The 23,328-nt window shown below is 49.2% G+C and overlaps 1 protein-coding gene across 1 annotated transcript in view; it reads right to left on the bottom strand.

The window, feature by feature from the left end:
• The window catches only part of LOC119383442 (testis-expressed protein 10 homolog), a 66,459-nt gene that overhangs the window by 10,356 nt on the left and 32,775 nt on the right, over positions 1-23,328 (bottom strand). Inside the window, exons 11-13 of the mRNA XM_037651573.2 lie at positions 16,542-16,612; positions 13,262-13,413; positions 1,071-1,151 (exon numbers count right to left, since the gene is read on the bottom strand). Of these exons, the coding sequence (XP_037507501.1) occupies positions 1,071-1,151; positions 13,262-13,413; positions 16,542-16,612 (304 nt within the window). The remainder of the gene's footprint in view (positions 1-1,070; positions 1,152-13,261; positions 13,414-16,541; positions 16,613-23,328) is intronic.

Here is a 23,328-nt window from a genome sequence, read left to right as displayed (position 1 = left end):
TCTTCGCTCCACTGTGCCTCCGAAGCCATTGTTGCGTGCACAAGTAAACTCCTCCGCAAGTCATTGCCAACTGTTTTCCGCACAGAGGGTTTGTGAGGCCTGAGCATGCGGCAGTAGCTGACGATGGCATCGACGAGGTGTCAGCCAAGTCCACCAACGATGACAGCCCGACCTTCGATGCTGTCCTTCGCACAGATGTGACCCTTCAGGACTACCTCGCGATTGATGATTGTGTCGCCACGACTGGTCTCCTGACCGATCAACAAATTATTAATGATGTCACGGGCGCCCAGGAAGACCACGATTCGGACGAAGAGTCATGCGAGGAGATGCAGCCGCGACCTCATCGCACTTCACAGGAAGTCTCGGAGACGCTTTTGATATTACAGGACGTTTGCCTGAGCACTTCCAACAGTTTGCGTGTTGTTGGCCATTTGGAAGAGTAAATAAAAATTGTAATGTCAGCTGGAATCTGTGCGACGACGCAGACGACCATTACAAAATACTTCAGCAAATAAAGGTATGCTTCTCCAACTTGATTTTAATGTTGTTTTTCCTGTTCATTCGTTATTTCGGCATTCGGTTAATTTGGACAATTTTTCCGGTCCCGTGAAATCCGAATTAACGAGCTTTTACTGTACCTGCTCTATAATGAATTCTTACAAACTCGCCCAGATTTCCGTTCTCGTAAGCTTGTTGACTTAATTGTTGGCGACAATGTGAAACTAATTTCTCTGTGTTCTGTTGCTTCTGCCGTCTCAATTTCCAGCTGCGTAGCCTTTCATAGACAGCTATGCATTGCCAGATACGTGCACCATGCATGTAAGGCTTTCTGTGCTTTGTGAGTATGGCATCACCCCTGCCCTCACTGAGAAGTACTGTACATACATGCAAAACTAGAGTGACACCGACTGAACTGTAGATATCACTGTAGCTGTTACTATTACTGCAACATTAGCTTACATGACATCCTAAGTTTTGAATGAAATGAGACAACGGGGCACTCAGTTAGGCACAGCAACATGCCAGCAATCAATATATGTAAACAATGCTCGAAGCCCAACACTTACGAGGAATTGCTGAAGGAGAGGCTCAAAGATCTGAGACAAGTTCCAGGATGCAGGAAATGCTTCAAAAGACTTGGCCACCACCTGTGGAAAAGAAAGTTGATTTAAAAGCAAGAACGGAGGAAAATGGTCATTGCGACACTGCATACCTCCAAGTCTTTTCAAATAGTTTTGAACCTCATAATAATGATCTTGTATGACACAAAAATGCACTAGCTATAACCTATGCAATTATAACTGCACATATGTTTCTTATACAGTCGAACCCGCATACAGTCGAACACGGATATATCGAACTCGAAGGGGATCGCGAATTAGTTCGATATATCAGAAATTCGATATAAAAAATACAGGCCCCGAGACCTTACCAGTGGCAGACGATCACCTACAATCGGCGCATTCAAGAATGACAACTAATTCCACACACACGATGCAACAGAATGTTTCATTTGTGCGAAAAAAAATCGCTTATCTTGGCCTGCTTCTTTGTCTTCGAAATGAAGTTGAAGACGCTGGCCTCGATCTTATCGAGGCTGTCCAGGTGCGACGGCACGGTTCCCTCCATGTCGCCGCAAAAACGGCGAATCGAGCCGAACGCTGCCACCACTTCAGCGGCTGAGAACGCGCGTGCAGCCGCCGCCTCGTCCAGACGATCTTCGTCGCCACTTGAGCTGTCGGCCTGGGCATCCTGGGTCCCTGTGACCGCAGCTACAATGTCCTCGTCAGCGAGGCTCGCAACAGCCTGAACATTGCAGTCCGCTTCCTCAAAATCGTCCGCAGACACTTCGGGTGGAACGGCAGCCGGGAAGAGGGGCGACAACTTGTGAAATGCGTCGTCTATGCACTTGTCGTCGCCGTCTTCACTGGTTTCCGCAAGTTCCGCAGTCATGAAGCCTGCCTTCCGGAAGCAGTTGGCACTGTGTCCGTCTTCACGTCTCGCCAGGCGCCCGTCACCATTTGAATGGCACCGAGCAGGTCAACCTTCAGCCCACCTTGAAGGACTTGATGATGCCCTGGTCGAGCAGTTGCAGCTTCGCTGTCGTGTTGGCTAGCAGAAACTTCAGCTCGACGTTTTTGAGCTTGCAGGGGAGCACGCATGCAGAAGAGGAATGCGGTGGTATGCGACAACTCACGGAAGTGAACTCCGCCAACAAAGTGCTCGCGATCAGTTGCAATGGCGGCGATGGCCACCCGGGCGGCCGGGCTACCTGCGAGGGCAGCAGCGATGTACGAAAGGCGCGAGCTGTGGTTGGCTGAGCAAATATGAAAGGGGCGGGCTGTGGTTGGCTGATCAAAACTCACAAAACAGCAACAAAAAAAAAAGAAAAAGAAAGAAAAGGCGAAAGGAGGAGGCCGCCGGCTCCTTCGTTCCTGCTCTCCGAGCCGACGGTAACACAGAGCGCGTAGGAGAAAGAGAGAGGTAAAAAAAAAGCCATTCCACAAGTTGAGGAACGCGCCCAGCAGGAGTACAGTCCGAGCCCTCTCGCGCTCACGTTTTTCGAGTGTTTCGGGTGTCGGCTGTGTGATAACTGGGTAGTCCTGGGCCATGCCGGTCACCGGACCAAATCACACACACGTACGTTGGCGGGTTACACACATGACTGGCTGGTCATGTGCGCCGTATTTATTTCCTTGTAACATCGACGCCCCCGGGCGTCGGAACGGCAAACTAATCTTATCACATCCCTCCCCCCTTTATTAATGGATGCAAATAATTTGTTCAAGGTGAGTAGCGCGACACTGGTCGTCGAATTCTGGTACTTTGACGCAGGACAGGAGTACTGGGTGTTGGGACAGCAAGTTCCGTTTCCCTTGCCACGTCTTCCCTGGGATCTTGCCTAGACTTGGTGTCCTGAAGGCGATCCGGAGTTAGCTGCCTCTGACCCACGTCCAAGCTTGGAGCCAGACCTGTAGCGACTGGGCTGCCCGACTCTTGGTTGTCTGCACTTAGTTCCTCAGGGGGCTGGCGGATGTGATCCAGATGTCGAGTTAAACGCCGTCCGTCCTCCAGTAGAACATCCTTGGACGAAGTGCGTTGTTCGGTGACGACTGCAGGGATCCACGCAGGACCTGGACGGAAGTTCCTTGCGAACACCTGGTGACCCAAAACCCTGGGTCTTGTTCCTTGGTCGCATCTGATTTTCTGCTTAAGTTGCTTCTGTAGCACCTTAGTCCTGAGGTCTGGGTGTAGCAGGTCCAATGCAGTCCTCCGCTTCCGCCCCAACAACAGCTCCGATGGACAGCAACCCGTGACCTCGTGAAGCGTTGACCTGTAAGTCAGGAGCATGCGGGCAATTTGAGTGCGAATATCTCCAGGGCCAGCCTTCCGCAACTTGTTTTTGACCGTCTGCACTGCCCGCTCTGCAGCACCGTTAGGCGCTGGATGATACGGTGGCACCAGCATTCGCCTCACCCCGTTTTTCTTGAGGAATGTGGAGTAGAGCTCACTGGTAAATGCTGGCCCTTTATCCGACACGACCACATCTGGAAGGCCTTGGTTTGCGAACATAATTCGCATGCAGGAAATAGTTGCTTCAGCCGAGGGTGTCGAGACCGGGAACACTTCAATCCACTTTGCGAACGCATCGACTGCGATAAAAAAAGATAGGTGTTCCTGTAAGGACCGGCATAGTCCACATGCAGCCGTGACCACGGTTTCTCCGGGAACGGCCAGGGCATGACAGGCACTGGTCGTGACACTCTTTGATGCTCCTGGCACATACGGCACCTTTGAATGGTTATCGCTATGTCGTTATCCAATTTGGCCACCACACATGGCTACGCGCAACTGCCTTCATTTTGGACAGTCCTGGATGACTCTCATGCAGCAACTGGAGGACTTCCATTTGTAAGGATTTTGGAACAATGACTCTGTTGCCCCACAATAGACAATTCCCTTGCACACTCATCTCATGAAAGCGCGTCTCGTGGGGTCTTCCCTCTGACCCTAGGTTTATCTGGCAGCCTGACCACAACGCTGCTCTTACTTTCGACAGCACCGGGTCTCTGGACGTAGCTGCCGCAACAGCACTTGACGACAGCACCCCTGGGTATGCTCCTTCCAGCATTAACACTTCGGCAGGGCCCTCAACAACAAATTCGGCAGTTGGCAGAGGTAGCCGGCTTAACCCATCGGCATGTGCAATTTGTGAACCCGGCCTATACTTCAGGTCGTAACTGTACCCCGACAGCAGCAAGGCCCACCTTAGCACTCTTGGAGAACAGGATTCGGGAACTGGTTTGTCTGCTGCGAGCAGGCCGAGCAGCGGTTTGTGATCTGTGACGGCCTCGAAATGCCGGCCCCATAAGTACTGCCTGAACTTTGTAACGCCAAATACAAGGCTCAATGCCTCCTTATCTAATTGGCTGTAGTTTTTCTCCACGGTTGACAGGCTGCGGGAAGCAAAACCAATGGGGCGCTCTTCTCCAGATGGCTCTCGCTGCGCCAGTACTGCTCCAATACCGAAGGGAGAGGCATCAGTGACAAGCACAGTTGGCTTTCCTGGGTCAAAGTGTGCCAATATAGCAGCAGAGGCCAATAGCTCCTTGCTTCTCCGAAATGCCTGCTCTTCATCAGTTTCCCAGCGCCACGGTGTTCCCGACGCCAACAAACTATTGAGCGGCTGTAACACGGCAGAAAGGTTTGGCAAGAAAATTCTCCCAATGCTCTTTGTCACTGGTTCCTGTGACCGGAATATCGTCGAAGTACACTACGACATGGTCAAGGTCGTGCAAAAGATTTTCCATCTCTCGCTGAAATATAGCCGGAGCTGATGAAACCCCGAACGGCAGCCTTGTGAATCGGTATAACCCCCTCGGAGTGTTAATAGTGACTAGCTCTTGGCACTTCTCATCGAGTGGGACCTGCTGGTAGGCGTCTTGCAAGTCAAGCTTTGTGAACTTCTTGCCCCCTGTAAGCCGCGCAAAAAGTTCCTCAATCCTAGGAATGGGGTAGGACTCGACGACTGTCACCGGGTTTATGGTAGTCTTAAAATCGCCGCAGACCCGAACCCGGCCGTCGCGCTTCAATACAGGAACGGTGGGCGCGGCCCACTGAGAAGTTTTTACCGGTTTGATAACGCCTTCCCGTTCCATCCTCTGTAGTTCTTCAAAAACCCGATCATGCAAAGCAAATGGTATCGGACGTGCCTTGACAAAACGTGGCTTCGCGCCCTTTTGTACGGATATAGAAGCTGCAACACCGTGAAACGTGCCAAGCTGCTCCGAAAAAACTTCGTGATATTGGCTTACCAGGTCTTCCATAGACTTCACGACGTTGACTCCCTCCGTCTGAGTGATGCCTAGCTTGAAGGCCTTCATCCAGCTTCGTCCAAACAGCGTAGGACACGCCCCTTTCACGACAAATAGTGGTAGCTGGCGCTCCTTGTCGCCAAGTTTGACCATTGCTTCCAGCTTTCCCTGGACGCGTTTCATGTCGCCGAAAAGCTTCTCAGCTGCACACTCGATGGCTCCAACGGCACCGACGGAAAAAGCTCGGCGAACTTGCCTTCATCAATGGTCGACACACTTGCGCCGGTGTCCAACTCCATATCGAGCGTTACGCCGTTAACTTCAACCGCTATGCGCATTGGCTCCGAACTTGCTGTGCGAAGCGTCCACAAGTCGAAAACTTCGGGCCCTTCAGCAGAGACAGGCAGGTCGCCCAGGTTGTTCACGCAACTAGACCGGCTGCGACTAGACTGGCTCCGGTCGACATTTCTACTCCCCGGCTGAACTCTGCAAACTCTTGCAAGGTGCCCTTTTTGACGGCAGTTGTGACAGATTGTGTTGCCGTGCCTACACGAACGCGTAGAATGACCTCCCCCGCAACGAAAGCAACAGCAATCGTTTTTCCCCAAGGCGACAACGTTCGCTTGCTCCGGAGCTTCGTCAGATAGTAGCTGTGCTTGCTGACAGCTCAATGCGCGTGAATCTTTACGCGCAGCTTCCATAGCTACGACGGTGTTCTTTGCAGTTTCGAAGGTTAAACACGTCGTTTCCAGCAGCCGTGTTTGCATGGTTACGTCATTGATTCCGCTGACTATCTGGTCGCGCAACATGCGCTCTCGAAATGTTGCGAAATTGCAGTCTTCGGCTAACTTCTTCAACGAGGCAATGTAGTCACTTACGGTCTCCCCCTCTTTTCGATGCCTCGAGAAAAACTTGAAACTTGCCACTACTTCTGATACGCGAGGGGCGTAGTGCTTGCCAAGTGTAGTAAAAATTTCGGTCAGTCCTGCTTGGGCGGGCCTGCTTGGTGCTAGGAGGCCTCGTAGCAGAAAATAAGTCTCTGGACCGCAGCACGTCAAAAATACAGCTGTCTGCTTGTCGCTCAGGATGTCGTTCGCGATGAAGTACAGCTCGGCCCGCTCATGGTATTCCGCCCACTCCGATGTACTCTGGTCGAACGAATCCAGCTTCCCGACGACAGGCATGACGACGTGTGATTGTGCTGTGCCCGTCCGGTTCGTCAGTCGACCTCGTCGCCACTTGTGATAACCGGGTAGTCCTGGGCCATGCCGGTCACCGGGCCAAATCACACACACGTACGTTGGCGGGTTACACACGACTGGCTAGTCATGTGCGCCGTATTTATTTCCTTGCAACATCGACGCCCCCGGGCGCCGGAACGGCAAACTAATCTTATCACAGGCTGAGGCACAGTGCTGCGAAGGTCGTGGGGCTCAGCGAGTGCCGAAGCGCGCCTTCCAGCTCGGGCGGCGTTCGATATATCCGATGGCGGGTAAAAATACCGTTCGATATAGGCATGCGAATTTCTATACTTTTACAAAGGATTTTCAAGGGGATAATTTATGAGTTCAATATAGCCGAAAATTCGATATATGTGGGTTCAATATATCCGTGTTCAACTGTATATCGAACTCGCAAGAAAACGGGTTTAGTTCGATGTATCGGATAATTCGATATACAACTTTTTATGAAATTACTGCGTTTTTAGGTGAAACTAGATGCGCAAGCTGGCTTCATGATAATGTAAGAAACATGCCTTCACGAGAATAATCGGGATTATCTTTTTTAACTTTTGTATAGTTTCCCCGGTTTGTAGTTGGGGATACAGGGTAATATGCAGGGGTGGGTTATACGTGAGAAAACACTGTATATATGCAAATAGCGCCTCAGAATCTTCATACGCAACTGTGCGTACTCGTCGGGCGCTGGAAGCATGTAGTCTGTCACGGCCCTAATGTTGGCCTTGTTTTTCAATATCGTACTCAGTGTTCTTCTTAGGATGCTGTACTCAGCAGCAACATCATACTTGTGTTCTCCACGTTCGACTGTGCCGATTATTGCCAGGTTTGAGGAGAACAGCAGGTTGTTCAGTTTTGCGGCATACAACGCATTAACAGAACGAGCGGAGAAGCGAACGACGAGGAATCACGGGAGAAAGCACGTGACGGCAAGCGGTAGTTTCTACTCGCTCCGCGCGGCGCCCTCTTAATCCCACCGCTCGCTCTCCAAAATGCATGTGGAAAAATACCCTTCCGCGAGGAAAAGACATAAATTAGGAGGGAAAGCCAACTTCTGGGGCATTTCGCCTCACCCGATGTTCGATATATCAAGTGTTTGGGCTATTTTTGTTCGATGTAGCCATACATTTTCCTATGCATTGACGTTAAAGCATTGCCGTGTTTGAAAATAGTTCGATGTAAAGAATAATTCGATATACCCGAGTTGGATATAGACGAGTTCGACTGTATGCCTAATCTGGAAAAAAAGCATACCGCAGTTCATTATACAGTAAACCTCAAATCATGTCGATCCCAAGTATGCCAGATTATTGCCGATACTGAACAGTGCAAGAACCATGCGCAAGAGTTAATCAAAAAAGTTCATCGCAACTTTTGCTACAGTGAGCACTGTCCTCTCCCCTCCCTTTAGGTTCTCTTAAAAGTACTACAATTTCACTTCTTGTGTCAGTGGGGGGGAAAATGTTCATGCTGACAAAACACCATCACTTTGGCAGGTGCCAACAAATAAGAAAACGAATCTAAAGGAAATTAACATTCCATGTATACAAACTGGGCAAGGTGCTTGTCTCAAAATATGGATGGCTCATGCATATAAAGTATATAAGTATGAACTTTACATTTATGCTTCATAACTAGAGCTGTGCGAATAGCAAAATTTTGGGTGCGAAGCGAATTCGAATATTGAAGTGTGAGTGCGAATCGAATAGAATATTTTTAGAATATTTATCGAATATTTCCAGAATATTTTTCGAATACTTCGAAGCAAAACTGCAGAAAAAAAGTTAGGATTCCTAAGCATATTCTTATGAGATAGCAACAGGAAAGTGTTTCTTTTCGCTAGGTTGATGAAGCACTTCCAATTTTTCTGACTTCCTGCCCAAATTTCAGGTCCAAAACAGCACTAATTGAGCCCCCACCTCTGCCACATATTTCATCTCCATGTGGGAACCAGCGTTTTCTTGAGTTAGTACATTTGCGACTTTAGCAGAGCTTGAAAGGCAGCTTTGCCGCAATACCGGTGTGTAATGAGGTGAAGCATAATTGAATATCTAGGGACCACTTCCAATCGGACGCTGACTGTCTCTTGGCAAAGTTCGACCGTAACGGAGCTTGAAAGGCAGCTTTGCCGCAATACCGGGATGTGATGAGGTGAAGCATATTGAAAATCTAGGGACCACTTCCAATCGGACGTTGACTGTCTCTTGGAAAAGTTGGACCATGACGGAGCCTAAAAGGCAGCTTTGCCGCAATATGACAGTGTAATGAGGTGAAGCATATTAAAAATCTGAAGGGGTCACTTTCAATCGGACGTTGACTGTATTTGTTTTTGGGAAGTTCGAATAGTTCGAATAGTAAAATTCCAGTGCGAATCGAATAGCAAACACTATTCGAAAAATATTCGAAATTTCGAATATTCGCACACTCCTATTTATAACAAAAAACATGGCTGATCCCTCCGTCATAGGAATCGGTATAACACGAAAGTGAAACGTGTCTTCACAGAAGTAGTGCTTATTGTGTAGTGATATATGAGAGCTTGTACAATGTCTATTCATGTTTGGCAGCTACAGCACCGTTTTGACGTGGATGCACCCATGTTGACGGCATGTCTCTATCGCGACGACATAAGCCCATGATCATGATTAAACTGTTGTGGTAGCTGACGTTGTGAACATATATTTGGACACAGCAAATCGTGAATCCCGCGTAAGGATGATATCAACAAGCTCATAATCAACATTGGTACCCGGTATACACTTCTTCAAAGCGTCGTCAATTAAGACGAGAAACGGCACGGTGTGCGCTTTATAGCAATGGGTGACCGACGCCTGCGCTCATGCATACACTACCACACACTACGCTTCAGCAACACGAGAGGTAGAGGTTCGTAGCCTGAGATGCTAACGCGTGCGTCCCGCTGTGCTCTGTCTCACAGGCGCTAGTCTCGCTCCACCAAGGCACGACATTCGCCCGTCGAAATCGCGTCCTTTCTGCAACACGTATTGCAGCAGTTTTGTTAGTTGGTGCTCTCGCAATCGAAGCAGTCGGCGGTGGAGAAATCCCGTTGGTGCATGTGGAAACTGCACTACTCCGATGAGCCGACGCACACTAACACGAAGCGAAAGGCAAAGAAAGAATGTAACCAATGTAACTGCGTCAAGGGTGCCTCGGCAACGCCAGCGCGGCCAGTGTACCTTGCTGGTATCGAGACGCTGTAACCATGACCTCCGATATCGCGCGCAATCTCAGAGTAAGCGCTAGTAAGTGTCGATCGTGAAGCATTACTTCTTTTCACCTCTCACAGACGGCGGCACCGCCCCGCTCCGTGCCGCCTACCTACACCGCCAACAGAGAGCATCGTGCGAAAGAGAATGTGTGAAAGATATAAGGCGCGTTCGCGCCGTGCCCAGCATCTGCCGACTTAGCTTAGTCGGTAGGGCGTCGGGCGCTTGCCGTTGTGGCCGCAAGATCGTGGGTTCGATTCCCAGCGGGGGATCTTTTTCTTGGTTTTTTTTTCTTTCTCGCCCGTTGGCGTCCATTTTATTAACGTCATATCTGTGACGGATGTACTTGGTGGACCCCGGCATAAAACACTTTCGTGTTAAAAACTTACGTGAGTAAACATCACTGCAAACCACAAGCAAAAACGACTAGTGACCACACCCTTCACCTTTGACACATTGCTCTTCACCAATAAAACCACCTTACAGCAAGGATGCTAACAGAGCTTCAACAATAAAAATGCATTATTTAATGTATTAATATCCCACCACCAATTTAATTCATTGCTTCAACACACACAATATCATGGGTAAAGCAGACACTGATATTACTGTATTCGATCCACCTCCCCTGCTCAAGGTCTGTTCATACACTTTGTCTTAGCGCAGAATCGACAAATCATTCTTATCATGTTTGAAGGCATTAATGTCGCTATGCATGTGGCGCTTGTGGTGCCATGTGGCACTTGCCAAATCTCACACATTCTCATTGCAGCTCCAAGAAATTAAAAACCACCATAGCTATTAATGGATGGATGAAAGAACTTTATTGTTTGTCCGGCAGATTAACGGCCCGGGCTCAGGTCTCCCATGTCGGGACGTGAAGGCCTTGCCTCTCCGCCGCTTCACGGGCCTGCTGGACTGCCCACAGTTGGTCGGCGAGCTTGGAGCTGCGCAGAGCGGCTTCCCACCTCGCCGAGAGAGCATCGGGATTAATACGTTTGGCTTTAGCCTCGCATTCCCAGAGCATATGCTTAAGCGTAGCTGTGTCTGTCTGGCAGACCTTACAGATGCTGGTGTTATAGATCTCGGGGTATATTCGGTGATGTAACAGTGGATTAGGGTAAGTGTTCATTTGCAGCTGTCTCCAGGTAACCCCTTGAGCTCTGCATAGATTGCCACGAGGCGGAGGGTAGCATCGCCGGGCCAAGTAGAAGGTCTTGGTCAGTTCGTTGTATCCCGTAAGTCGATCCCGGTCCGCGAACTCTTCGACAAGGCCAGCTCCTCCCGCACGGGTTGTTGCGTCGCGTGCGGCGGAGTGCACTGCCTCGTTAAGGTTGGGGAAGTGCGGGCAGACTTCGCCCATATGGGCGGGAAACCAGATAAAGGTAGCCTGAGAAACATGGCCGACATTTGCGAGTATACAAAGGGCTTCGATCGAAATCCTACCCTTAGCGAAATTCCGTACAGCTGTGCGAGAGTCACTAAGTACAGTCTGAGTGTCAGCGTCAGTTATGGCCAGAGCAATGGCCATTTCTTCAGCTACCTCCGGGTGTCGGGTCTTGACACTAGCTGCGTGCGTTGTTGTTTTCTCTGTGTTGATCACGACGATCGCAAACCCTCGTCCGTCCGGATAGCACGCGGCGTCAGTGAAACGCGCGTTCTTATCGGTACAGTATGCTTTCAATAGAAGTGTAGCTCTGGCTTTTCTGCGACCTGGGTTGTAAATCGGGTTCATGTTTCTTGGCACCGGGGTGACTTGTATCTTCTCTCTTATCCCCTTAGGTATGTCCGCCTTGTCACCGTGCTGTCGGTGATATGTGATGCTCAACTCTTATAATATATGCCTTCCCGTGCTGGTGATGGTGAGCCTTTCGAGGTGTGAAATTCTTTGCGCTTCCGCTATCTCGTCCAAAGTGTTATGGATCCCCAGTTGGAGTAACCTCTCAGTGCTGGTGGATTCCGGTAGGCCGAGGGCGACTTTGTATGCCCTGCGGATGATAGTGTTAATCTTATTCTTTTCGCCTTTATACCAATTGTGCATAGACGCTACATATGCGATGTGACAAATGACAAAGGAGTGGATCAGCCTGATGAGGCTGTCCCCCTTCAGTCCACCTCTTGTATTTGTGATCCTGTTGAGAAGTCTGACGGCCTTGGTGGTCTTGTGAGTGAGTCTTTTTATAGTTTCACCATTCACCCCGTTGGATTCGATAATCATTCCAAGGACTCGGATGCGATTGACAATAGGGATGGCGCCCCCGTCTTTGGTCTGTAATTGGATCTCTTCGTTTTCTCTTGTTTTAACGAAACTCTTGGGGGGCCTGCCCTTGAGGGTAGGCCGGTACAGCAAGAGTTCTGACTTTTTGGGAGAACATCGAAGACCGGTGCCAGCCAGGTACTCCTCGACTACCTCAATGGCATCCTGCAGGGCCGTCTCAATCTGTCCGTCGCTACCCTTAAAGGACCAGATCGTGATGTCATCCGCATATATTGTGTGATTGACATTGCTCACTGTTTGAAACCTTTTGGCAAGGCCAATCATGATCAAATTGAAGAGCATTGGAGAGATTAAAGGCAATAAATTATTTAGATATAAACTCATATCCCACCAAAGATTTCCCATTTAAGTAGGTGGGTTATTCAAGCGAAGCCTGTTACACCTCACGCAATTCGGTGGTGCCGTATGCAAAAAAGCCAGTGCCAGCGAGCATAAAGAAATGTGGCTCTCGAAGGTGCGCCGGTCACACACGTGTTTGTATGCACAGTTTTCAAATAATCGATGCTCTTTCGATCATGGGCTAGTCAGCAATCAGCCGTTTCTGATATGGCAATTTGATGTTTTATCGAGGCGACTCGCCATTTCACGTTGCCACATTTCACTGTTGCCTCGAAATGAACGCACAACTGTCGTTGTTGCCTGCAGCAACTAAAGTGTTGCACTGGTACGCTCGTGGATGAAGGTCCGATTCCCGGCATGGAGAAGGATGCAGTTAGGAGAGAGTATTGCGAAATGAAATAAAAAGAGAACTAGTACCTCAGGCACTCACACGTCAAGCTTCGCTTACCCCCCATTTTGCCAATAGACAAGGGCGCCTGAATTTTAAAATTTCGTTAATAAATTACCTAAGCTCATTTTATGAATATCCGAGTTGGCTAAGAGGACAGTGAACAATACTAGGTTGGTTGCATTCGTGTAAAGCGCACGTGAATAATTACAGCTTCACCACAGTTGCCCGAAACACCTTGTATCCCAGTAGTCGAGGCTACTGCGCAACTACTTCGATCTTTGCGTGGCAAATGCCATTAGGAGAAGCCAGATTCCAAGAGACGCGAGATCCACAAGGGAAAAGTAATAGTATTAGCGAATGTGAGACAGCCGAGCATACCTACACATTGGTGCTTCAGCTTTGCAGCACTACTGTACTGCTTAGGCTATGCAGTGCAATGTTTGCAGTACAAAAAAAAAAAAAAAACGTACCTCGATAATCATCAAGTGGCTGGGAAGAAGGTCCCAGTCGATGGGAACAACGGGAATCTGGGTGACTTCTGGCAGCAGCTCTTTCAACTCCAACCAAGAGGAGTCGTCTCGCCAGACAGCCCTCAGCTGCTCATCCTTGCTGCGTGACATGCCTGCAACGGTGATGGAGTGCATACAGCTGCCTTTGTACTCAACACGTACCATTAGGTCACCAACGTAGCTGCTTAATCGTAACAAACAGAAGCTGTAAGTAGCAAACGTACATGCTCTTGGGAGAAAGATGCATTGAGGCAACAGTTTCAGAGCAAAGCAAGCAAAAATATCCAGTAACTTCCATGGAAGAAACAAAAAAACGTACTTAAAAACCAACTGCGATAAATTACTGGGCCATTATTTAAAGGGCCCCTCACCAGGTGACATAACAAATTTTAGTTAGACATTGTAAGTTGTTGCAAGCCCAATAAAGAGCATTATGTCACAAGAATTTTTCTAATCGGTCCATTAGAAGCCGAGAAAAACAATAATTTGTGGCGGCGCGAAACCACGATGCGAGGAGGTGAGCTGCAAACCCTTGCCGCTCGCCCCGTGTCGCTTTCGCAAGCCAAATCCCTTCCCTGCCCTCTTCGGCACGCGAGCGGGAGGATCACATAACGCATGCGCATGAACACGGCATGTGCACACAATGTCACGAGCGCATGACGTGCCCGAACCAGCCCGCGCCCCCGAGACGCGAGCGGTGTTGTGGCGGCGTTCTTTGCGCTTCGTCTCTGCAAGTTATGCCGAATGCGCCCTCGCCGATCACTTGGCTTTCAGCCTATTACTGAGACGAAAGCTGCAACATTTGTACGGACGCGAGACTAGCGGTGTGCCGCATGAACATCTAGTTAGACGTGGGAGGATAAATGGGCCTAATGAGCACTGGAAAGCGGTAGAAAATTAGTTTTGTTTTAAAGAGTGGCATCTGCATGATGCACAAAGCGCGAGAACGCGAACGCGTGCGAAACGGAGGTAGATTAGTCTCGAACCTTGCTGCAATTTGCAGTAAAAATTAAAAAAAAGAAAACGCACACATTCCGTTTGTGTGCTTTATTATTGCTCTCAAGTTGTATTCATCTAATCAAGCAACAAATTACACAAACTACACGTCGTGTCAAATAATTATCACAGTGTCACGTGCTACTGTTGGCGATGTCAGAGCACAGTCGTCTACGTAGAGGGGCGACGTCACAGCACTACCATCTACGTAGGCCCATTCCACCATGTACGTCATCCCCTCATTCTCTGGGCGCGCGGCCGCGAGAAGAAGGGCAAGCAGCGTTCAGCTTGAAATTTGACCCACTTACGCGGCGTGTAGCGTTGCAAATTTTGGCAGACGTAATCGTGAACGCCCAGTGCATGCATTGCGCTCGTCAGCTCAAAACTGTCAAACCTGGTGAGGGGCCCTTTCAGAATTCCTGTTTCCAGACGTACAGAGAAAGAGTGACCTCTATGCAATTTTTTTGTGTCATTCTGGGAAAAAAAAGGCCGCCATTATCAAGTAAATGATTAATAAATGCGCAAGCTGGAAAAAATTCCACCACAAATACCGTATTTATTCGAATATAGGTCGACTTTTTTTCCCAAAAATGTTGCCGATAATCAGCTATCGACCTATATTCGTGACCAAAGAATCTCGACCTATATTCGCGATCAAAGCGACCAAAAGCACCGCACCTATGGCGTTCAACTGCCGCGCCTGCTGTTCTTCAAGCAGTTCCTGCTACATACGCACATACCATAAAATCTGGTATAAAAACCGTACCCGTTCGCCTTTTCCGACTAAGTAACTAAGAAAAAAAAGTTATTTGTGCAATAGCTGCACACCGCTTTTTCAAAGCCCCCGCGAAATGCAGCCGCTCCGCCATGTTTGCGCTGGAACCCGTGATTTCCCTAGGTAGGCCGTGAAGTCCCTAGCCCCCTAGCCGTGCTGCCTGCCGACGCGCAGCCGCACTGGCACTGGCCTAAGGCCTCACTCTTTGTTTGTTGTTTGATCTGACGTGACGGTTCGCATTTGCAAATGCGCGGTTGCGACGGTGTCACGTCGGTAGAGCTACACAGCTGACTGCAAGCGTCAAGTGATACTTTTTGCCGAGAATTCCAGCAATTGTGCCGCTCAGCGCGAGTTCGACGTAAAAGTTGATTAGGGGTTGGCGGAAGCAGCGGGACCGACTGTTCGCGTGCAATGGATAGTGTCGTGCTTTTCGCGGCCCATCAACTGGCAGGCATGACGCTCTTGAAAAAGAACTGAGGCTCCGGGCGTCAAGGAGGCTTTGCAGAAGGCCAACAGACCTGGTCGTCATACCGCTAGGTATGACGTCCCGGCTACATTAAGGACCGGGTGGCGAAGAGTTACAAAGAGTGGCTTGAAGGAGGATGCTGCAATGACACCGACGGGACGCCGCGAGAAGGGCTTCCCTCAATGAAGTTGCGACGTGGGTGAAGGACGCGCGGAAAGACTTGCCAGCGGAAATTATCGTGACTGGCTTTAAAAAGTGCTGCATTTCCAACGCAATCGATGGCAGCGAAGTCGACGTCATTTGGGATGCCGAGGATGCCTGCGAAGAATCGGACAACCTTCCTTGCACATCTGACGAACATGACATTCCCGGCAGCGACTAGGGCGCTAAGTTAATTGTAAATAAAGGTGTGCTATGTTTCAATTTTCCTGTTTCTAAAAAAAAAAAACGGGTCGACCTATTTTCGAATATTTTTTTTATTTCTCGTAGAGTGCTATAAGTAGGGGTCGACCTATATTCGTGCCCGACCTATTTTCGAATAAATACGGTACTTTTGCATTGCGGCAGATCTGACTTTTGTTTCCTCTTTTCCATGAGATGGCTGTTGAGCTTTTGTTGCAGTTTTCTGCAACATAGGTATGCATGTGCACATACTTTTTCCAGGCTTGCATATTTGAAGAGCAAACAAGCTAGAAACAGGGTGAATGTGGCTGCAGTCCGCAGAATTAATTGACAAGCTGTTGAGATCAAATTGGCATGGCACTTTAGTTTGACCATTCTTTACCAGGGAAAAATAAAAGGCACCTGTTTCAACACATATTGTGTTAATTAATGGCCCCCTCCCCCTTTTCTCTCACTGCAAGGCGTCCCTCATCACTTCCATCGGTCCACAAGGGGTCCCCGAAACATCCATGGCTGAGAAACACTGTTCTACTGCATTAGTAGATGGGCAATGCACATGCAAATATGGCGCTTTATATACAGCCCTCTTTTACTGCACTTACCTGTTGCAAGAGACAGGAGGAAACTGCTGTATGCAGCGACGTACATGGCTCCATCTTTCTCTTCATCAAACCTGTTTTCAAATAGACAAGACGAAAATGACAGAACAAGGCCATTAGAATTATTTTTTTTTTATTCGTATACAGTCGAATCCCACTATAACGAACTCCGCTGCAACGAAATTTCTGCCACAACAAATAATTTTTCATTCGCCGTCAGCCGCTCATAGAAAACAATGTGAAAAATGTCTCGTCACAATGAATACTTTTCCTGGGTACTTCCACTTTAACGAAGTTTATGCCAGTGCTACCACATAAGGAAAAGGAGCTTGCCTAGGATAGCCATGAAATTCTGTTAGCAACTCAACAATTTCTGGTTCGCTCGTGACTTCCAGAGCCGTGCGGCCGCATCGCAAGACCTGTGTCTTCATCGGAGACATGCTTTCTGCCACCACACGCATATCCTGGTAAATTTTTCGTCATTGAGATGCTCGACGACAGATCGTCCATCCACTATGATGCTGCCGGTGGGTTTGATGAGCATGCGGGTTGCGGTAGAATCGTCCTTCGAGAACTCCCGCCATGTTTTTGACGTAGCACTCAAAACAAAACTACTGCTCATCGTCACCAGCCCTGCGACCGTGAATGACAACCATGGCATTATGAAGGCAAACGCACGGCCAGCACGCACCTAGTCTAAGCGTAACTGCATTCTGCCGCAACTGCTGCAAACACAAATGCGGTCATGTCGACACGATCATTGGTGACCCCGAAAGTATGCGCGCATCCAACGCGCACCGACTCAAAGCAGTGCTGCTTGCCGCAAAGCTGCGGACAAAACTGCGGTAGACGCGATCACAGATAGGAACGATGCAGTTCCGAAGGCATGCACACGGCCAGAATGCACAGATTGAGAATGGAACTACCGTTTGTCGCATCTGCTGCGCAGAAAACCGCGATCACAATCATCGCGATCATTGGTAGCGAATAAGCTCCGAAGGTACGCAGCTAACACAGCGGAAGTATAAAGGCAATACATATAGTCATAAAATGGCAAAAAGCGTTTCAGCTTTCCTGTCGCTCACTTATGACTATGGTAGTGTGGAACTTTGGAACTTTCTTCAGTTGGCCTCTAGCGAAGCTTTGGCACGCTTGGGGGTAGAGGTGTGCGCCGCCGCCGCCGCCTGTTTTTGGTCACGCCGCTCGCGCCGCCGCCGAAGTCCCAAGAGAGATCACGCCGCCGCTACCGTTAGTGTTTTCCTTTAATTTGAATGGGGAATCTGGAAATAAAATACAGCACTTCGCCGGAGGAGCTTTTCTCGATGTGTCCATGTAATGAACTGTCCATTTCAGTGGCCGCTGAATAGCGGGAGCTCGGCGAGAAGCGCGCTCCCTGTTTCCGGTTCTTGTTCTGCAGCGCCATCATGACATCACGAAGCTTTCAAACACTCTCGACACAAATGATAGGGACGGAATGCGCTTCAATGCAACGAACGCAGCCCTCAGAGATCCGATTTTCGGTGCACATGTCTTTTGATCGTGTTAGCCATCGATTTAGGTTTAATGCGGCCGCTCGTCTATCACAGCTGTAAGGTCGGTACGCATTCCCTGCGTCGTTCACAAACATCTGGGACACATTCATATCCAAATTTAGACTTGAAAAGTTCCTGTTTTTGTGCATTTCGTCCACTCTCTTCTTACGCTCGGAATGTGCTGGCAGCTTCAGTGTGGCGACGTGGTCAAGAGCGAGGTGACATCACGGCTCACCGCTTTTTCGAATCACTGAATGCGCTCTGCCGAAATGAACTGTGGACATCTCCTTTGGATGAACGCATCGAGAATAGCTCCCCAGAAGGGAATGCGCAGATAAAAATTGGTGTCTGCCTTCGGTTCCGCCGCTGTGTGATTTTTCAGTTGTTAGCGGCGTTTCTGGTGTCTTGACTGCTCTCCTGTGTCTGTGTTTGCACGCCCTGTTTTTATAAAGGGCCCCTAACAGCCTCTGAAGATACAACAAAAAACAAAAACAACGAGCGCATTATTCTCTCTTGGCGTCTGTCTTTTGGTGCACTTCGTGATGCCAGAACAGTGATTCACGTGACATCATCAGGGTACATACTCTCGACTGGTCCATATACGAGAAATAACAGTTGTGAATTGTCTCCCATACTGCTTTGCTATGCAGCCGCCCATCCGCTCTTGCTTCTCTCGCAAGACTATCGTGCGCGATTACCATTCTGTGCGTTTGCGACCGCGCATGCAGAGATAACAGACTGTAGCCGACAAGCGTGAAATCATGATAGGTTCAACGCTTAATGCTGACATTGTACGCGTGCTTTATGAAGAAATAAGTGGCGAGTAGATGTCCCCTGTAAGAAGGCTATTGAAGGCGAGAACGAAACCAATGGAAAAGGCGCCGGATTATATGATTCTTCCAACTGGACGCACTCTTTACAGTGGAGACGATGCAGCTTTTCAGGAAAAAGGCAAGCCCGCTTCGATGGTTTTTTGTATATTTTTTATTGCGTTAGCAATTGTATGGACACTTCAGGACAGGTTTTCATTGTCCGTCGCCGTCATGTTCCGTATAAACTCTAAATCGATAACATCGCTCCGCGCATTGCATGTTCTACGCGCGAGTAAAAGCTCGCGAGCATTGGCAAGGAACATGGCTAAAGCAGAGATGAAACAAGCTGGCCATCTCCGTCACACGGAATAACATCAACCCGCGTGCGAGGCCTGCCGTCGATTGCTCTTCAAGCAGAAGGAAACACCCCGCCAGTCATTTGCTGCGCGAAGGAGCAGGAAGGGATGTCTGGGGAGAGGGACTTGTGAACTTTGACTATAAGGGCACGGTCGAGAGCGCTGGCACGCGCGCTATTTCGGCAGACATCCCCCAGCGAACGGCTCGTATACCTTCTGCGCACTGTGAGCGTTGTGAGCTGCTGTGATCTCACTGCTTCGCGCTCGGACTACTGATACGACAAACTGACCAAAACCGCTTCTCTCCTGGGAGCGGCCGTATTGCCATACACCAGCGTTTTGTAGAGTTAAAGGGACACTAAAGGCCAATATTAAGTCGACGTTGATTGTTGAAATAGCGGTCCGGAAACCTCGTAGTGCTACTCTTATGCCAAGGAAGTGCTTATTTTGAAATAAAATCACTGTTTTAGTGGTCCGCATCGCGTTATCGCACTTCAAATCACCCGCCTGAAATCAGACTCTCATACGTCACTGCTGCCGTGCCCTATGTTGCCCGCATTTACTGCGCGGCCGCCGACACTAGTAGCAGCAGAGCGAAAGTAGCGGGACCCACAGCAGCAACAACGGCCATCGAAGTCCTTCGAAGCTTGCTGCAATCGCCGCAATGGAATGTGGACGGAGAACTTGACAACGAGACATTGGCTCGCGACGCTGGGCTCCAATTCAGCCACTTGAGCCCCGATGAATGCGGTATGCTGCTGAGGGCTCGTAGTGCCGGCGTCGTTGCGTACTACGATAGCAGCCTCGGCAGCGACTCTCCCAAGCCCGAAAGCAGCGAGAAAACCATTCGGGCATCCGGCAATATCACATGCATGCAGCATTTTGTCGAACTTTCTGTAAGAGCGACTTTCACGAGTGCGCAAAACACACGCGGCAGTTCGCAATACCGAAACTACCAATGAGACGTGACCGCGTGAGCGAAGCAGGGCGCCGGGCGAAGCGCAGTTCGGCGAAAACGGAAGCCTTTGAACCACGCGCGCTGTTCCCCGTGGCAACGCCACAGAGGTTCTTTTTTCTATGAATCAAACGGAAACGAACAAACAGCATTTTATTACGTCTTTTGATGCATGCAAGGTTCTTTTTTTATTGCTGCTAGTTTGATTACTAGCGATTTATTGTAGGCAGACTCTCATACGTGATCGGGATCACTCGGAAAATGTCCCACTCGTGGCGCTCATCATGCGATACATTTAGCTTAATTTCTCGGTAAGTAGGGCACTGCTGTTGATAATATTGCCGTTTTAGACTGTTGTCATACATTGAGCTTTCACTCTGACATAAATTGTTATTTGCCTTTAGTGTCCCGTTAAGTGAGATCGGAGCAAAAAGAGTTAGCTGCTAGTCCCTCGTTCATGTAAGATTACGGCTGTGTACTTATCGCATTCACTGCTTCGCCTCCCCCCCCCCCTCCCGCGCCGCGCTGCCGCCAGTCCGATGAACCTCGCGCCGTTCACGCGCCTCCGCCGGAGGTGGAAACACCAGCGCGCCGCCACCGGTGATTTTGGGTCCGGCGCACATGTCTACTTGGGGGTAGTGTGAACATTGTATTTTCTCGTGTATAACCTGCCCCTGCATATAACGCGCACCTCCCAGTACAAACTGCGGGAGAAAGAAAAAAGATACTCGCGTATTGATGCAAAGATGCCTTCCTTGCGTTACCGTGAAGCCAACTTGCGCACCGAAATTCGCGTACTATAACCTGCATCCCTAGTTTAGTTTAAAATTTTCTGTATATTTTAAGCGTGTCATACGCGAGCAAATACATTCACTTGGTGTGCGGCCAAGGGCGCCTGAGTTAGTGAGCGTTCAATGCATGCACTTGATGGGATCAAAGGACAAGTCATAATCATCAGATCTTCCCAACTTTTGTGGTCTGTAGATAAATTTCGCTGCTACGAAACTTCGCAAAAAGCTTTCGTGCATCCCGTCAATTTCGTTTTAGCGGGATTTCACTGTATTGCTTATTTATAATACAGCATAGACTGCTTATAACGTAAGTCGCCGGAGTCGCGAATATCCACACTATAAGCGGTACCGCACTATAACCAAAACAACATTTTTGAAAGGTTGCACGTGTGCAAAACATGACCAACGGGTAGGCACGCGATTCCGACTATCAAGGCATGCGACTGGGATGTAAGTTTGCATCTGCTTACATTTGGAAATGTTGAACGGTTAGCTTCCGTGGACCTGTGGTGCCGACATAACGAACGCGGAAAAATGCGCCGTCACGGGAAGTCGCCGCGGTAGCACACTGCGCGTGCGCCATGTCGAAAACGGTGGCGACTACAAACCACCACTCGAGTGTTTCACACGCACGCCTGCGTTTTCGTTAAAGATGTAAGTCACCCCTTCTAAATGTGACAGCTGCAAAATGTTTCATTGACTCGGCACCAAACCGCAACTTCTGTAGTCCGCGGCCGCCGACATGGCAGCTAGCGCTCGTTAGGCCTAGCGTGCGCGTTGCAGCTTGGCATGTCACCGCGAGAAGGTTGCCCTAGGCAACACAGAGATCGGGCGTAGAAGAGATCGCACTTTCGAGCCAAACCGAGGGCATCACGCGTGAAATGCAGTTTCGGTTCGCGGTTGGGAGAACAGTCGCGGCAACTATCCTGAAAAAGTCTCTCAAGCTTGTAAGTACGCCTGTTGGTGGCAAAGGCGAAAGCTCAATCGCGTCTCAAAGCATTGTTACTTGCGGGGGAATCGACGTTGCACGCGCGATATCTGCACTCTACGACGAAGCAACTATTTTCCTGACGGAGACAAATAGCGGTAACGCGCTCTTGATGCGGAAGCGGGCGCCCGTACGTAGCGGAGTGCGCATGTCATGCGGCCGGGGCAAAGCGCGCATGTCAAGGGGACAAAGGCTTCTCCGCCGGCCACGCAACCGCTCCCCCTCCTCACACTACACACCTGCGCCGGGCTGCTGCCCCCACCGCCATCCCCCTTTTTTTTCTCCTCCCGCTCCTTGTTCTTTCGTTCTGCGTCCCCTCCTTTGTAACGCCGTCGCCGCTCTCTCCCCCGCCGGCGCATCTCCGCTGAGAAGCACGCTCGCTCCCTCGCATCTCTGAGAACGTTCCCGCAGCCGCATTATAACCGGTCTTTCATCTCGGGGGACTGCACAATAAGCAGTATGCGTATACATGGAGTTCTATGGGAGGGTAAACGGGAGTCAGAAAAAACCGCATTATAGCCGGTACTGCACTGTAAGCGGTAACGTTATAAGTGGTCTGAGCTGTACCACAGCCCACTGCACGGTCCAAGCATGAGGCACAATACAAAAAGGTATGGTAATACAGTAAGATGAGAAATAACAAACCACAATGAACACAAATTGCCTATCTTTTAAGTACTAACACTGCCATTCACAAACGAAACTGTTTCCAACAAATACCACTTTTTTTTACTTTTCAGCAAGAAAAACGTCAGAAAGGTGAAGTTTATTATCAAAATTTTTTTTACAGCTGTAACAAAGGTGAGCTTCACTGCACACAAGTGAGCTTACCATTGGTGCCCGAAATGGCTGGACTCTCACATGCCCATGTTTTGTTTTCTTTTCAGCAAAACTTGAAGCGCGCACTAGTACCACGTAGGACGACATTTTGAAACAGATGGCTAGCAATGAAAGAAAGGGTCTATTCTTTCATCTTTACTTCGGACCAGCTCGCTGCGATATTGTAAGTTACATGCCAACAGGCATAAAATGCACATTTACCGTGTGGAAAAAGGACTATCACACGAGCTCAAGAGACTTCACAATCGCATAAAAGTTAAAAAACCACTGGGCAAGCTGGTCCCGTCATACGCCTTTTTTGCAGGTATGTAATTGACAGGCCCGGCTGTTCTTTCACCTTTTGAGAATTAAGAGCTTGTATATTTAGCTTGTATAATTTGAGAATTATACAAGCTATGAGTATCTTGCTGGAATTCTCTTGCACTTTGATGGCCCTGAATTCGAGCGACCCGCTCAACACATTCAGGGAACTCCAAATCTCAGAAGTGACACATCGCAATGGGGTACTTCGCAATG

The sequence above is a fragment of the Rhipicephalus sanguineus genome, chromosome 2 (genome assembly GCF_013339695.2).
Source record: "Rhipicephalus sanguineus isolate Rsan-2018 chromosome 2, BIME_Rsan_1.4, whole genome shotgun sequence".
NCBI classification, from domain to species: domain Eukaryota; kingdom Metazoa; phylum Arthropoda; class Arachnida; order Ixodida; family Ixodidae; genus Rhipicephalus; species Rhipicephalus sanguineus.
This window is presented reverse-complemented; position numbering and strand designations above follow the sequence as displayed.